Here is a 16,569-nt window from a genome sequence, read left to right as displayed (position 1 = left end):
TCTGCAAAACAAAGACCCCACAGACCCCTGGAACAACAGACACACACTTGGGAGCAGCCACGGATGCTGCTGTGGGATCTAACCCACACAAACATCACATAAACCTGTAAAATGACTCAATCCCACAACTCAACTCCTTCTCCCCAAGGCCAGAGGAATGTTTCAAACCCCAGTCCTCCCCACCAAAGCAATGCACAAGCCCTGAGCTGTGCTGGAGCCCCCCGGGGCCCCCTGCCAGCAGCTCAGCCAGCTTTGTATCCAAATCCTGCTCCTTAGCAACCACATTTTTTCCCCCCCTCTTGCTGAGTCCGTGGGAGATGAAGAAATATTTGAGAACTGAGACAGCCCTGCTGCAAGGATATATTTAAATAAAAGGAGCACGGACGTTTGAAAGCCGGGCATTAGGCAGCTCTGGAGATAAGGGTGTTAGAGAAAGTGTGAGCAGGGCAAACCCAGCCTTTAAATGTGCTCTGGAGTGACCTAAATAAGCTCTTTCCTCCCTCAATTACTCTCCCCTCGGGGGCACAGAGAGCTGGGAGGGGAGATGGAGGAGCTGCTGGCCAGACCAGCTCAGGGGGCCCTAAAACCAGGCAGACCTCTGGCCCTGAGAGTGGGGTGGTCACAGCCAGACCCCAAATCCCAAACAGTGCTGGGTGCTCAATGAGACCCATCCCTGCAGGCACAGCTGGCCTGATGCTCCTTTGGCTCATCACACCCCGAAGCCAGACCCAGGGAAGTGGGGAAATACTCCAGGAATAGATAAATAATCTGCATTTATTTGCCCCTGCCTGGTGATGCCACCCTGAGAGCCACAAAATGAGAGGCTGCAGTGCAGCAATAGTGTGATCTGAAGCTGAGTGATGCTGAAGCACAGGGGGGGCCTGGGGGGCTGTTTGCCCATTCAGCCTCTGAACACAGATTTCAGTTTCCAGGGCCGCCAGTCTGGTACTAAATCCACTAAAACCTCAGTGAGACCCCAGTGTGGGGATCCCCACCCTTATGGAAACATGGCACAGCAGCCTCTGAATAAAACAATTATTGCACAAACTCATTTGGAAGCTTCTCTGCAGCTTCTCTCTAACCCTATCAAACAATAATAATAATAAAAAACCCCTCCCACCTCTGTTATTCCCACCCTGCATCAGCCACCAACAAGCAGCATCCCAGCCTGCTCCAGGCCTCACCAAACCCCTCTGGAAGGGAGCCAGAAGGTCCAAGAAATACCAACAGATGATGTTCATCTGGCAAATTGCAAGGGACATATCAGGTTGTGCCTGGGGGGGGAGAACAGGCTGGGGGAAAAGGATCTTATTCCAAAGGCACCATAGGAAGTGAAAAGAAAATGGCTTTTAAGAGGTATCTTTGTCTCTCCCTCCCAGCTGTAAAGAACAAGCTCTGACCTATGAGGCATCTGGGCTGGGCAATTCAAGTTTTCAAGGATTCATTTAGCAACTGAAAATCTCCTAATTGTTCAGAAAACAAACACAGCCAGAATTACAAGGACTTTTTTTATGAGGGTTCTTTTTTTTTTTTTTTTTTTTTTTATGAGAGTCAGCCCAGCCTCCTCAGAGGTTCAGCAACATCAGCTGCATTAAAGTTTCACTCTGTGTCATCTGCAGTGGTGTTTTAGGCCAGCAGAATCAGGAGAGCCACCAGATTCACTCTGTGGCTCCTCTGTACTGGGAGGATTGACACTCACTGCTGAATATGGAGTGGACTGGAACTGAAAAGGTCAAAACAAAAGGTCTGCAAAGCTCCCCTGTCAATCGCCCACTTGAGGCAGCCAGTTTAAATTTTCCATCCCCCGTGGTTCGAATCCTGCTGAGAGCCCTTGGCTGCCTCACCCAGGGATGCTCTGGGATGCTGATCGATACCGTTGCTGTGGGATACAGGCCAAGGCTGCCCTGCTGCCCTCCCCTGGGGGCTCGGCCAGGACCAGAGAGAGCCACAACCCCTGCAGCCTGCCCAGCAGCTTTCCAGGGAGCCTCCATCCCCTGTGGGACCGGACTGTGCAGCCAGGAGCTCTGCCAAAACCAGCGCGGCTCCCCCTGATGAGGTGACAAAGGTCCTGGGGACTGTCACTGGGGCTCAGCAAAACGCTGATGGTCCCCGGGGGATCTTATTCAAATAATCTGCTTTCTCCTCTCAGTGCACAGCCTGAGGATTGCAACCCCACCAGGCCAGCACAGTTGTCACAACAGTGACACATTTTTTCCCTTTCCCAGTCATGCAGTGAACACCCTGTGCATCCCAAAGCTGCTCAGGAGGTCACAGTGCACCCCTCTGGGCTGCTCCTTTTCTCACCACCACTTGGAAATAGGAAAAAAAAATAATAAAATGGAGGAATTTCTCTGTTCAGGACTGGGAGGGAAGCTGGAGGGATGCTGGGGCTGTGCTCTGACCATTCCCCAGCACAGCCCAGGGCAGAGACGTGGGCACAGACAGCTCGGGGGGAGCCGTGGCTGGCAGCTGTGTCCGTGCCAGGCTCAGGTGAGCAGGGCTTTGCTCAGGGCCATCCCTTTTCCCACATCCCCCAAGATGCTCCAAATCCCCCCTGAGCTCCAGAGCCTCCTCCAGCCGGGCACATCGTGTCCCCTGGGATTAGAGGGGCAGCACGCTGCATCACCCCCTCTTTTTCCCCCCTCCCTGCTCCTGCTCTCCCTGCCAAAATCGCGGCCCCTGCGCCTCCCGAGGCCGGACTTCCTGCCAGGCATAACACGAACCAGATGATGCACTCCAAAGCATGTCAGCACGCCCACCCCCAGGAGAGAGCAGCGGGGAGGGGAGAGCGGCGAAAACAAGCTGGATGGAGCTGCCATGAACCCTCCCGGAGCTGAGGAGCTCGGCTGCCACCAGGCCAGAGGTGAAGCGGAACAGCCTGAGCTCATCAGCCCTTCCTGAGCAGGACTTTCCATCCAGCAGGTTGCGGGGTTGGTTGTTGGGGACAAGGAGGCGCTGCCCTCCCCGGATATCTGCACAGCAGCCGGAGAGGTTTTAGCGGTGATTTCCCCCCCTTCCACCGCCCCTTTTCCAGCGGGAAGCATCCAGAGCAGCACATCTGCAGCTGGCTCTAAATCCCAGCAAAGCCAGACGGGCTGACCCTCGCTGCTGTTAACCCTTGCACCGCCAGGGCTGCGAGGTCTGAACAGCAAAACCTTCCTCCTGACACACACCGTTTGCTCCCCACCAGCGACGCTCCCATCACACCGATGACGATCATCCATTATCGAGATAAAAGGCCCAGCTGTGACTCAGATTATCTCGGGTGCCTCCACATGCAGCTGCCATCAACAAAGCGCTCGGGCCTCGCTGGGACCAGACTGACTTTGAGCCACCCGGGGGGTCGAATCCAAACAAGCACAAATATTTTTGCATCCTCCAGGAAAGTCATCCCGATGCCCCTAACCTCCCCAGAGGACGCTTTTGTGGTTTGGACAAGCCTGAAGGCTTTAGAAACAGCTCAGATCTGAGCAGGCTCCTGCCTCCCGCAGCCAAAGTCTCAAATAAAATATTAAAAGCCTGAAGTTTTAGCAATCTGCCTCTTTCCCTGGGTGCTTGGAGGGAGAGCATCTGGTTTCTCCCTAGAGTCCCACAGAGACTCACAGCAAAAAAAGCCAAGTAGGGGCACCCATTTGTTCAATAAAATGAAACACCTAAAGCACTCAGAGGGCCCTACAAGAAGGCTGGTGAGACTTTTGCAAGGGCATGGAGTGGTAGGATTTCAGCTGAAGGAGGGCAGGTTTAGATATTAGGATGAAATTATTCTCTGTGAGGGTGGTGAGGCACAGGGTGCCCAGAGAAGCTGTGGCTGCCCCTGGAAGCGCTCCAGGCCAGGCTGGACGCCGCTTGGAGCAACCTGGGCTAGCGCAAGGCATCCCTGCCCATAGCAAGGGTGGGGAGAGATAATTTTTACGGTCCCTCCGAACCCAAACCGCTCAGCGATCCTGTGTAACAGCACTCTGCGAATCACCCTGCGGATGCCCACAAACTCCGAGCCAGCCCTAGCGAGGCAGAGCCCCCCCCAAACCCCCCAAACCCGGGCTCACCTCCAGCGGCGGCAGGTCGGGGTCGAGCTGCGTGAAGCTGTGCAGCACCACGGGGCTGCTCTCTCCGGCCACCTCCAGCCTGACGCCGCCCCAGAGGCTCCGGGCCCGCCGGCAGCCCTCGAACATCCTCTCGGTGCCGGCGGGGCCATGCTGCGGCGGGGCCCGGCGGCGGCTCACCATCGGCGGGGCCGCCGCGCCCGCATCCCCGGCTGCCCCCAACCCCGCCGCCGGCCCCGCCAGCCCCCCCGGCTGCCCGGGGAGCCGCAGCGGGGATGTGGGGGCGATGCTCGGCGGAGAGAGGAGCGGAGCGGGGCAGGCGCCGCACGGAGCGGGGCAGGCGCCGCACGGAGCGGGGCTGATGTCACGGCGGGGCAGGCACGGAGCCGGCCGGGCTGTAAAGCTCGGCTGGGTTTCCTCCCTCCCTCCCGTCCCTCCCGCAGCCTCCGCCCGCCCTCAGGGGCTGGCCCGGCTCGGCTCGGCCCCCTCGGGGAGGGGGGACGGGGATGGGACGCGGCGGGTGTGAAAAGCCCCGAGGCCGAGCGAAGGGGAGGAGGAAGATGAGGATGATGGTGATGGAGGAGAGGTAAAAGCAGCGACAACTGCTAACTCTTGTATCTGAGTATAAAACCTCAGTCTCCTTACTTTCAATAGTAATCCAATGGTTTTAGGAGCCACTCATCCCTGGTGCAAGTCCAAATGGACCTCTCACTAGCCCTAAACACATTCATACTCTTAACCCTAGAAACCCTCTCCACCCCCATCCTATTTCCACTTCTACCTAACAGCCTCCAGAACACCCCCAACACAATCACAAACACAGCCAAAACCTTGATCAGCCTAATCCCAGCAGCAATCTACATCCACTCCGGAACAGAAAGCCTCACCTCCTTCTGAGAGTGAAAATTCATTACAAACTTCAAAATCCCCATCGGCCTAAAAATAGACTTTCTACTCCCTTACCTCCTTCCCCACTGCACTGTTCGTGTCATGATCTATCTGTGGGATGGGGCGGCCGGAGCTCCAGCCTCAGCTGGGTGGGGTTAAAAACAAAAAAAACCACCGGGTTTGTTTTTTACCGTTGATGGGAGGGAGCAAAGTCACACAGGTGACAACGGCTCTGGGCGAGGAGCTTTGTGTCACCGGGTGCTCGTGAAACACCTGGGGTTCACACACCCAGCCAAAGGAAAAGTGTGAACTGCCAGCCCGTGAATATCATATCAGCACGTGTTTTCATCCCAGCGTTATCTCAGCCCATGAGCTCAGCTTGGTGACACGGTGACAGCGCTGCGGGGACAGCGGGCAGTGTCCCCTGTGACCCCCGGTGAGTCAGTGCCAGCCCCCCAGCACACGCAAAGGGGGCATCAGGGGCCAGGGCAGTGCTCTGAGCCCAGCAGGGACTCCGGGAAAGCAAAACGAGCCTGGGGGACAGCAGGGCTGCAGATCCCGCTTTAGAGAACCCCTGCAACATAATTTTGTTTTCAGAGGCAGAGAGAAATGAGCAAAACTGTTTGTCATTCATCAGCCCCCTGTGCTGAGCACTGCGTGCTCCAGCCCTCCCCTGCTCTTCCCCTTCCCTCCTCACACACTCACAAACTGCATCCCAGGGTCGGGGCAGTGCTGCTGACACCACCAAAACCCGGATTTTCATGCCTCAGCTCCCTCTGCAGCTGAAATAACATCGGCCTCCCAGGGCCTTGCAGCCCTGCAGCTTTATTTCCAGCGAGGATGGAGCCAAGGCTCACATGTCCAGCTCTGCCCAGGGCACCAGCAGCTCCTGCCCGGGCAGGAAGGGATTAACAAAACTGCCAGGCCGTGATAGGCTTCCAACTGGAAAGTTTACCAGGCAGAAGGATGAGCCAGGACAACGTGGCCTATTGTCCTGCTTTATCTGGAGCCAAAGAGGTCAGGGGGGACTTCCTGGACACGCTGGGAAAGGGGACCCAGCCCAGCAGCAGGGCCTTGCACTGCCCTGCCAGCCCCACATCTCTAGGGGCAATACACACAATTTAACCTGCCCAGGCACAGAAATCCAGCCCTGATCCCTGCCCAGGGCACCCTGCAGTGCCAGGTGGGTCAGGGCAGCTCACTCCACCACAGGAGGATGCGATGCTGCTCCCTGCAGAGGTGTCCCCAGCCCCACTGACACCTCGTGCAGGAACCACGGTGGCACTGCAAGATGTGCTGTGAAACCCAGAGCTGGGCATCCCTTTGCTCAGGACATGCCAGAATCAGAGGCAGGGACCTGCTGGAATCAGAGGCAGAGATATCCTGAAATCAGAGGCAGGGACATGTTGGAATCAGAGGCAGGGACCTGCTGGAATCAAAGCCATGGACCTGCTTTCCAGCAGAAATCAGCGTTGCCTCTCCAAGCTGTGAAATATTTCAGAGGGAGACTCTGCTTTGCTTCATGTTGGAGTCTTAGGGCAGAGAAATCACAGCCCACCCCTGGAACGGCTTGGCAGGGCTCGAGGGCACACAACAAACAACAGCAGCACTCATTTTCAGCTGGCAAAACCCTCCCAGAGCCTCCAGCTCCGTCTGACCTCTGCAGAAAGATGCAGCTCTGTCTGATGGGCAATTTTCAGCGTCCCTCGGTTGACCACTAAAGATGGTTTCAGGGGAAAAACACTTCTGATAATGGATAATAAATAATATAAGGCAGGAAAGCAACTGCAGGGGTTTAAAAATAGCCAGTCAGTTTCCTCTCTCCTCTCCTGGGAACCTTCTGGGTCTGAAAAGCAAAACACTCAAAGCAGGGTCAGGAGCCCAAGTTCAGGATGTTTGCTCTGCCTAGCTGACCCCAAACACTCAGAGGCAAGGATCTTGAAAATCATGAGATTCAAAACAAATGACTTTTCAAGGCTTCTTATTTGCCTCTGATCACACAGGTGAAAGGGAACAGGCAGCATCACACCCTCAGGTTTCCCTCTGGCACCCTTGAAGGTTGAGAGATTGTTGCAAAATGGGATTAATTGACATGCACGTGACTTCAGGGATTTAAGAAAAGGATCAGTGCTTGAGTGACTCATTAAAAAAAATATACTGTCAATTTGCACTTGGCAAACTCAGCCAGAAACTTTTCACAGCACACTGAGCTTTTCCATGCCATCTGTAAATGTCCCATCCATTCTGGCAGGCCCAGGAGTTGGGTGTTGTGACAAATCCACCAATTTTTGCCTTTCCACCACTCTGAAATCAGCTCTTGTCTGGATGAACACAAACCCACATGGTCAACACTGGAGCAGCTCTGCTCCTCTGCTGCAGCCTCCAGCCTTTCCTGCAGGGTCAGCAACATGGAGAGGGTAACACAGAGAAACTTTTGGGAACTTTAGGCCAGTTTTCTGGTTTGGGAATCAATTTGGGTCAATCTGTCATAGTCAGGACCTGCAGATTCAGACTGAGTTAACAACTGGGCTCAGCCTGGACCCCGAGTTGTCTCTCCCCAGCCCGTGGTGTCCGAGCATTCCCTCAGCTCCATCCTCCAGCCCTCCTTTGCTTTCCTCTCCCTGCTCTGCTGCTGAGTGGGGCTTCCCAGCACATTTCCTACAGGGCAAAACCCACAGTGACCCAGATGCTGTGCTCAGTGTTCCTGTGGGGGTTTTTTGCCATCAAGTGAAGGTGCCCACCCCAAAACGTAGCTCACAAACACTCCTACAGGAATTGCTCTTGCCTGGCATCAGCTGCCTGCAAACCACCCAGGGCTCCTGACAGCATCCTCGGGGCACTGCCAGCACCCCCAGGGCACTGCCAGCCCCCCAACAACCCCACATTCCCTTTGAGCCCCTGTGAAACCACAGCAGCACCGATGCCAAGAGCTGCAAAGATCCCAGCCCCGAGCAGAGAAGGCAGGAATCACCCTCACCACCTCAAACTCTGCAGCATCACACACCTCCAGCTCTCACTGTTGGACCAGAGAGAGACCCAGGGCAGTGCCAGCACCCCCAGGGCACTGCCAGCCCCCCAACAACCCCACATTCCCTTTGAGCCCCTGTGAAACCACAGCAGCACCGATGCCAAGAGCTGCAAAGATCCCAGCCCCGAGCAGAGAAGGCAGCAATCACCCTCAGCACCTCAAAGTGAGCCCCTCTGGAGCATCACACACCTCCAGCTCTCACTGTTGGACCAGAGAGGGACCCAGGACCCAAAGCAGCAGCCTCTGAGGGGAACTGGGCTGCTTTATGTGGGAGTTGCAGCATTATCCGGCCTCTGTCCCAGCTCTGGCACCAGCTCACAAGGCGAGTCTGTGTCAGGCTCTGACACGGAGCCCTCAGCACTTCCTCCTATTGTGCAGCTGGGAAAGCCCTTTTTCTGACTGTTTTTAAGGCATTTTAGAGGAAAAGTGCTACCTAGTTACAGGAATTACTAACTGGAGGTTAGGCATTATGCGCTAGATCAAAACGTTTTGGGCATTCCGATTTTAATTGGAAAAGATTTTTGTTTTCACTGCCCAGGCTCGGCTGGAAGGGTATTTTATAAGAGATAGTAATAAAATAAAATAATAAAATAAAATAAAATAAAATAAAATAAAATAAAATAAAATAAAATAAAATAAAATAAAAATAACCTATCTCTTCCACTTCAGGATGAGGGGGAAAGTTTGAGCAAGAAGGGAAAACGATGTCACTGATCTGTCCATACAATCTGTACAGAAATGTGAAATTGGGTCCCCCCAAATTTGGGAACCAACAGACCTCAGACCCTCCCACACCCAATTCTCACTCCCAGCACGATCAATGCCCTGATTTAACCAGATTTTAGATGAAAGCCACCCACCACGTGCCACAGCTTACAGCAGGCATGGATTTTAGGAGATCCTCTGCTGAGTTTTTCAGATGCAGGGCAGTTGGATCACTCTGCCTCCAGGTTCTGGGCGTTTTTTGGAGCTGTTTTTGACAGATCAGGCGCTGTGAACGCTGTGCTGGCAGGGAGGAAGGCTGGCTCAGGCTCTCCTGCCCCTTGTGCCTTTCCCAGCTGCAGCACCCCTCAGCCAGCCGCGTTAATTTGGGATCACAGCTCTCCTCCTCACCAAGCATTAACACAGCCAGGCAAGCCCCTAATTACCGTCAGCTCCTAGCAGAGGAAGCACAGCAAATCCCTGGGCAATCAGGATCTGAAAGTCTCCATGCAGCCATTCTGAGGTTCATTTCCTGCAGCCCCTGTGCACAGGCAGCTCCTGCCGAGGCTCCTGAAGCTCAGCAATTATCCCACAAGCCTTGCAGGAATATTTCTCCCCCATCCTACTCCTTCCACCACTCCCTTGGTTGTAGAAAAATCACAGATTTTTTGGGGGGTTGGGTTTTTTTGATTCCAACAGGTTTGGGTTGGAAGGGACCTTAAAGATTGTCTCGTTCAACCCCTGCCATGGGCAGGGACACCTTCCTCTAGCCCAGGGTGCTCCAAGCCTGGCCTGGAACATTTCCAGGGATCAGAGGCAGCCACAGCTTCCCTGGAAAACCTCCCCACCCTCACAGGGCACATTTCTTCCTAATATCTAATTTAAATCCACTCTTCATTTTAAAGCTCCTTGTGTTGTCACTCCAGACCCTTGTGCAAAGTCCTTCTCCAGCTCTCTTGAAGCCACTTCATGCTCTGGGATGCTAAGATTGCCCCAAACCTTCTCTTCTCCAAGCAATTTATCAAGTATTTGAGGAGCTTCCATTAGGGCAGCAAGCAACAACACAAACATCTGTTTTCCAAACTTTCTGACCTCTAAAATCTCATCAGAACAAGGCCAGCATGTGAGGTGGGGGGAGATCAAGCCACTTTCTCAGAAAGAAGCAACCACAGCACACTTCAAGCAGGCACCTGGATTCCTTCACAGCAAAGAAAACACTCAAAGAAAAATAAGAGGCAGGATACAACTATTAATATCAAAATGTGCCCAAAAAAGCTGAAGGCAGCAGGGCCCAAGGTGTGAAAAGCACCAAGAGATCTCAGAGTGCTCAGGATCACAAGACACAAGTTTTGTTAGGGACATCCCCACACTGAATTTTGTTAGGGACATCCCCACACTGAATTTTGTTAGGAATATCCTCACACTGAATTTTGTTAGGGACATCCTCACACTGAGTTTTGTTAGGAATATCCCCACACTGAATTTTGTTAGGAATATCCTCACACTGGATTTTGTTAGGGACATCCCCACACTGAGTTTTGTTAGGGACATCCCCACACTGAGTTTTGTTAGGGACATCCCCACACTGAGTTTTGTTAGGAATATCCTCACACTGAATTTTGTTAGGGACATCCCCACACCGAATTTTGTTAGGAATATCCCCACACTGAGTTTTGTTAGGAATATCCCCACACCGAATTTTGTTAGGGACATCCCCACACTGAATTTTGTTAGGGACATCCCCACACTGAGTTTTGTTAGGAATATCCCCACACTGGATTTTGTTAGGGACATCCCCACCCCTGGGGGAAGCTGCAGCTCCTGGTGGCAGCATTTTCCCTCCTCCCTGGCTCTCCCTGGAGTGCAGAGTCCAGCAGGCTTTAAGCCCCTCTGCTCAGGACCATTATTATTTCTCGAGCTGTTTGTCTTTAAAAGCAGCTTTTATCTCCCCATCACCTCTCTGCCAGAATGTTTCAGTCAGCTCTTTTAACGAATACCACCTAAGGTGCCTGCAACCAAAAGGAAAACAGGAAAAACATTTCTCCCTGTTGCTTAGCAATCAGAGTGTGGCGGGTTCAAGGCTCACAGGTGCTCCCTTATTGTAATTTCCATCCTTGCTGTTCTCTGCAGAGCAGCCAGGGAAAGGAAAAGAGGGGAAAGGTTATGGAGCCACAGAAAAATTCCAGGGAAAGGTGGGAATAGGTGTAACCCATCAGGATAAGGGAAACTCAGCTCTGAAATCAGGCTGCTCCTTCTCATCGGCCAGAAAAATTAGATGAAATGGTGAGATTTCATTTTATAGTGAAAACACACATCCAGCACCTGGGTGGATACAGAGCAGAGCAAAGCTCTGGCTCTGCTCACCTTTCGAAAACACATCCAAGGGCAGGCAGCACAGCTTTCCACCCACAACACCCAGCCAGAACCACTGAGTTCAGCTGAGTCGCGTAAGTGGAGAGTCCCAGAAACAGGAGGCTCTGGAAACCGACCCACGGAGAAATCCCAGCGGATATCAGGGAAACTTTGCTGGGCAGAGCAGCTCTTCCTCCCCCTCCTCCTCCTCCTCAGCTCCTGTGCCAGCCCTGGTGGCTGTGCTGCTGCAGGGACAGGTACACCCACCCCACCTGTGCCTGCAGATGGGGAATTGGGACTGGCTGTGCCTGCAGCCAGGAGAGCAGGAGGGCAGCTTTATTCCAATTTTATTCCAGTTTTATTCCAGCTTTATTCTAACTTTATTCCAGTTTTGTTCCAGTTTTATCCCATCTTTATTACAGATTTACTGCAGCTTTATCCCAGCCTTATTCCAGCCTTATTCCAGCTTTACCACAGCTTTATCCCAGCCTTATTCCAGTTTTATTCTAGCTATTTTCCAGCTTTATTCCAGCCTTATTCCAGTTCTATTCTAGCTATTTTCCAGTTTTATTCCAGCTTTATTCCAGTTTTATTCTAGCTATTTTCCAGTTTTATTCCAGCTTTATTCCAGTTTTATTCCAGCTATTTTCCAGCTTTATTCCAGCCTTATTCCAGTTTTATTCTAACTGCTTTCCAGTTTTATTCCAGTTTTATTCCAGTTTTATTCCAGCTTTATTCCAGCCTTATTCCAGTTTTATTCTAACTATTTTCCAGTTTTATTCCAGTTTTATCCCAGCTTTATTCCAGTTTTATCCCAGCTTTATTCCAGTTTTATCCCAGCTTTATTCTAGCTATTTTCCAGTTTTATTCTAGCTATTTTCCAGTTTTATTTCAGTTTTATTCCAGGTTTATTCCAGTTTTATTCCAGTTTTATTCCAGTTTTATTCCAGTTTTTTTCCATCTTTATCCCAGCTTTTTTCCAGCTTTATCCCAGCTTTATTTCAGTTTTATCCCAGCTTTTTCCCAGCTTTATCCCAGCTTTATTCCCACTGGCTCTCCTGGGCTAGGGACGGCCAGGAGATGCTCCCCGTGCCCCCTGCCCAGGTGACAGCACACGCAGGGCACCCCTGGGGACGTGCTGCGAGCCCACAGTGCCGCTCGCCCTGGGGACAGGGGTGCAGGCTGGTGGCTGTGTCACCACCCCAGCACGCCCAGACTCAGCTCCCTGAGCCTGCACTCATTGCCCCGTGCTGGGAGGACGTGCCTGGACACACACAGGGCAGGGGGTGATGCCACAGAGCTGCTGAGAGGCCCAAGAGAAAAGTGATGCCACAGCAAAGGCACAGGGAAGAAGCACACGGGGTTGATACCTTGCACAAGATTGGTTTATATCCAAAGCTTGAAAGTGGAGCCAAACAGGCTGCAAGGTGCTGAGCTGATAAAATAGATTTGCACAAAGTTATCCCGGTATAGGAATAAGGTGGAACAGATTTAAATGCCAGATCATGGGATAAACGAAGCAACAGCAAATTACACACACACAACGTTAATAACACCAATAAATAACTGAGATTACTGAAAATAAGAAAGCCAGTTAAACAGGAACAGAGCCCCTTAAGAGGGGATATGGAAAGGATGTTCCAACAATGGTCCTGCATCTCCTCTGACCGCACAAACGTCAGGGAAAGCATAAATCAAACCCCAGACACGCCGGGAGGCTGCAGGAAAGCCTGATCTGAAGTGAGGAGTGAAACCCTGGAGCCCAGCTCCAGCAGAGTGAAGAGCTGATGTGAGTGAAAGCCAGCAGCCAGGAGAGGAGCCAGAGGGCTGGAGCAGCCTCGGGGATGAGGGAGAGGAGCTGCAGGAGCAGCAGCAGAGACGTCCAGCAGCTGGACCAGCAACCCCAGTGCTGACACTGCACAGCCCCTGCCAAGGCATCTGGGCCAAATTCACCATGGGCTGGGCAGGGATGCAGTGAGTGGACGTGAAAACATTGTGCTGTGACAGCCTGAGCACACACTTACTGCTGTTGGCCACGTGAGAATCAGGAAAAGGGGCTGGCAAGAGCTGGAAAGGGAAAGTTTCACTGCCCAGCCCCGAGCTGGCTACTGCAGAGATACAGAAACAAACACTGACATGGCTGAAAAGTCAATTAAGGATTGGAAAAGTCCTTCAGTATTCCCAGGTATTGTTAGGCGCTCAGACAAAGGATGTTTAAAAAAAAAATATTTTCCCTTTGGTAATTACCACTCTGAAACGTTTCCGCTCCGCATTGTTTCAGAAGGGGAAGTTATTCCAGGGCCTCCCTCCATGGTCAGAACTCTTTTTTGTGGTGGGGGTTTTGGCATGGAGGAGCAGCGCTCTCCCAAACAATACTGTGTGCCAGGTTTGTCCCTCAGAAATATCAACAAACTCATCAAGTGCCACCAAGTCACACCATGGCTGAGTCTGGCCACGGTGCTGCTGACCCTCCCAACTTCTTACTGTCGAGGCCATGATTTATGTTGTTTTTCCTTCAAGCCTTGGCTCTGGGAATCACGTTGAGTGCCAAAAGAATTTCAGGTTTTATTAAAATAAAAGGTTATCCCATGAGCACTGAAACTACTTGTGTTGCTTCCTATGGTTTTGTGTCTCGAGACTGTTTTCGGTGCCTAAAAACGCATGAACCAAGAATGAAAATGTTTTTGCGGTTAAGTGTTTGTAAGAAGCATCTCCCACGTGGGTTTGCTGGTGTCTAATAATACATGAACTCACGCTACAGATGTTTTGGGGCATTTACAAGATTCTTTTCCTCCTCTCAACCATCTCATTTCATCATGTCTGAGCATAGACTCAATTATCTGCGAGCCCTGAGCCAGATCTGCGCGGCGCGGGTCGGCGGGTTCAGAAGTCATCTGGGGAGAGAGGGCACAGCCAGAGGAACACTGTGACAGCATCAGCCTGATTCTGGTAGGAAATTAGATTTTGAGCTCTTTCTGGCTCCCCTAACTGCAGGGAAAACAGAGAGGAAACAATGCAAGCTCCTGCAGAGGGTCAGGGAGCAGACAGTGGGACAAGGGGATCACCCAGCCTTTCACAGCAGTTGGGCCCTGAAAAGCTTCTCCCCTCTTTCAGGAAGGCCTGATCCATCCCTTCCTGAGCTGCCAGCACCACTGCAGGGTGACTTTAACCCCTGCAACGAGGATCAGACCCATATCAAGGCTCATTTCCCAATGCCACCCGTGCCACGCGGGCACGGAGCAGTGTCAGGGTTTCCATGACATGTGGGCACGTAACACGGTGGCACAGAGGGTGCCACCCAGCCAGGGAGTGCACTGAGTCATCTCTCACAACAGCCAAACCCTTGGGGAGCTTCCCTTTGCCCCTCCTTGCCCCAGCCCTGGCTGAGAGTCACCTTTGGCAAAGCTCCTTCCCAGGGCACAGCTGGCACTCGAGGGGCCCTGGCAGTGGAATTGTGTCACAGCTCTCAGACAGGGTCTGGTGCCACTGAGGCCAGTGGGACTGTCAGCAGCAGCCAGATCTTCAATTATAGATAACTAAATAGCTGGGGAGGGTTGGGAGGGCCAGTTTCCCCCAGGGGTGTGGGTGCAGAGGCGTGGGGACAAGGTGGAGCTGAGCCCACTTGACTCGTCTGTCTCCTCTCCTGTGCTTCCCCCATCCGTCTCTGCCAAACAGAAAGGGAAATCCGGGATTTTCAGCTGCTTTTGATTCCCTCTTGCCCTGCACACAGCTGGGTGGGGAGGGATTATTCTGCATTTCCTGACTCCAGACAGATCCAGGGCTGCCCAGGCGGGATCCCCCTGGTCAGGGGCTCCCCAGTCCACGACCATGACACTGCCAGACCCCACAGGGCTGGACCAGCTCCTCCATCCCCTCCCCAGAGCCCCCAGAAGTGCCTCCTAAGCTGCTCTGCTCGGCCAGCCCAGGCTCTGACACCACAAACCACGTTGCTCCTCCTTCCTCCCTCAGCTGCAGTTTCTAATTCACACTGGGTTTCCAGTATGGGAAAGGAGAAGCGCTGGGAGGGCACTGTGATGAAAGAAAACCCCCCTGACTCTCAGAGCAATGCACACGGGAGCCTGAAGGGAGAAGGATGAGCAGAAAGGGGTTATTCAGGGGGATTTTTGGGTGCTGCTTTCCTGGCAGGCAGCAGAGGAAGCCCGTTTGTGTCAGGTCAGCACTGCATTTCCCTGTCAGCAACATCACAGCCAGGCACTACCAAGATTGTCACACCCAAACCATCCTTGTCCTCCCAAACTGCTCCTCAATACACCCAAACCATCCTTGTCCTCCCAAACTGCTCCTCAATACACCCAAACCAGCCTTGTCCTCCCAAACTGCTCCTCAATACACCCAAACCATCCTTGTCCTCCCAAACTGCTCCTCAATACACCCAAACCAGCCTTGTCCTCCCAAACTGCTCCTCAATACACCCAAACCAGCCTTGTCCTCCCAAACTGCTCCTCAGTTCCTCCAGGTGAAGGGCCTGATGCTCACAGCTGCTCTCTGGGAGCTCACAGTACCCAAATTACAAAGGCAGCTGTCAGCAGGATGGGATTGGGTGTTTCCCACTCCTGAACTGTCAAGTGGAACCAAAATCCTGCTGCCAAAAGCTGCTGCAGCCCCATCACACCCAGGGAGAACCCCAGGAGAAGCCAGGGGAGGAGTGAAGACACAGGGCTGAGGAGATGCCTGCACAGAGGTGACACAAGAAAATCAACAAATCAGATTTTTGGATGGAAACAGCCTTTGAGGTTCCTAAAGTCAGGCCTTCAGCAGCATCTTTCTGGAGGTGGTGGCCCAAAGCCTGAGCTCTGGCCCACAACACTGGGGGGCACCACGAGTGATGCCACACACATGACTCCAGGAGTTTAAAACACCAAATATCACAAGTTCTGCCCCAAGTGAACCAGCAGCCCTGCCTGTCCTGTCATTGTCATATGGTGGGGCAGGCAGGGGAACCTGGGGAGAACCAACCCCATGGGCAGCAGAGCCAATGCTTCCAGCAGTGCTGGCACCACAAAGCTCTCCAGGTTCATAAAAGAGCCAACACCAAACTGCACCTGGCTGTCCCCTCTCTCTGTAGGGTTTTACCACCTCAGGAGCAATTGCCCTGAAACCAAAGATGCTCTTTGCTTCTCAATAGCATTTAACAGCCAGCAGCGGCCAAATCGAGCTGATACAGACCAGGGCTTTGCCAAAGCAGTCAGCAAAGTGGATTTGCCTTATTTGGGTTTGCCTGGGTTTGCCCAAGCACACTTGGGCAGCGCTGGCAGCGCTCAGGGCTCCCTCCTGCAGCAGCTGCTTCTGCCAGCACTGCCCCGAGCCCTCTGCAGGGGACAGACAACAGCAAATTGCACTGACAGGCCCTTAACTGAACCAAACTGCCAGAGGCAGCTGCTCCGTGGCTGATCTGCCGTGAGTCAGGGTGCCCAGCCCCGGGGCAGGGATGGAGCCAGCACTGGGACCTGGCTGTGCAGGGACCTGGCTGTGCAGGGACCTGGCTGTGCAGGGACCTGGGTTTGTAGGGACCTGGATTTGCAGGGATCTGGCTGT

General features: G+C 52.9%; 1 protein-coding gene across 4 annotated transcripts in view; it reads right to left on the bottom strand.

The window, feature by feature from the left end:
- Window positions 1-16,569, bottom strand: part of RALGDS (ral guanine nucleotide dissociation stimulator) — a 55,216-nt gene that overhangs the window by 18,998 nt on the left and 19,649 nt on the right. For 3 of the 4 annotated variants that reach the window (XM_058818094.1, XM_058818095.1, XM_058818093.1), the window contains exon 1: window positions 4,047-4,358. The exons of the other annotated variant lie outside the window; for it this stretch is intronic. In XM_058818094.1, coding sequence (XP_058674077.1) covers window positions 4,047-4,226 — 180 coding nt within the window. In that variant the 5' untranslated portion in view covers window positions 4,227-4,358. Of the gene's footprint in view, window positions 1-4,046; window positions 4,359-16,569 lie in introns of those variants that run through there. 4 annotated transcript variants of the gene reach the window in all.

The sequence above is a fragment of the Ammospiza caudacuta genome, chromosome 21, assembly GCF_027887145.1.
Source record: "Ammospiza caudacuta isolate bAmmCau1 chromosome 21, bAmmCau1.pri, whole genome shotgun sequence".
In the NCBI taxonomy this organism is placed as follows: domain Eukaryota; kingdom Metazoa; phylum Chordata; class Aves; order Passeriformes; family Passerellidae; genus Ammospiza; species Ammospiza caudacuta.
Note: the sequence above shows the minus strand (reverse complement) of the source record. Positions and strands in the feature narration are given on the sequence as shown.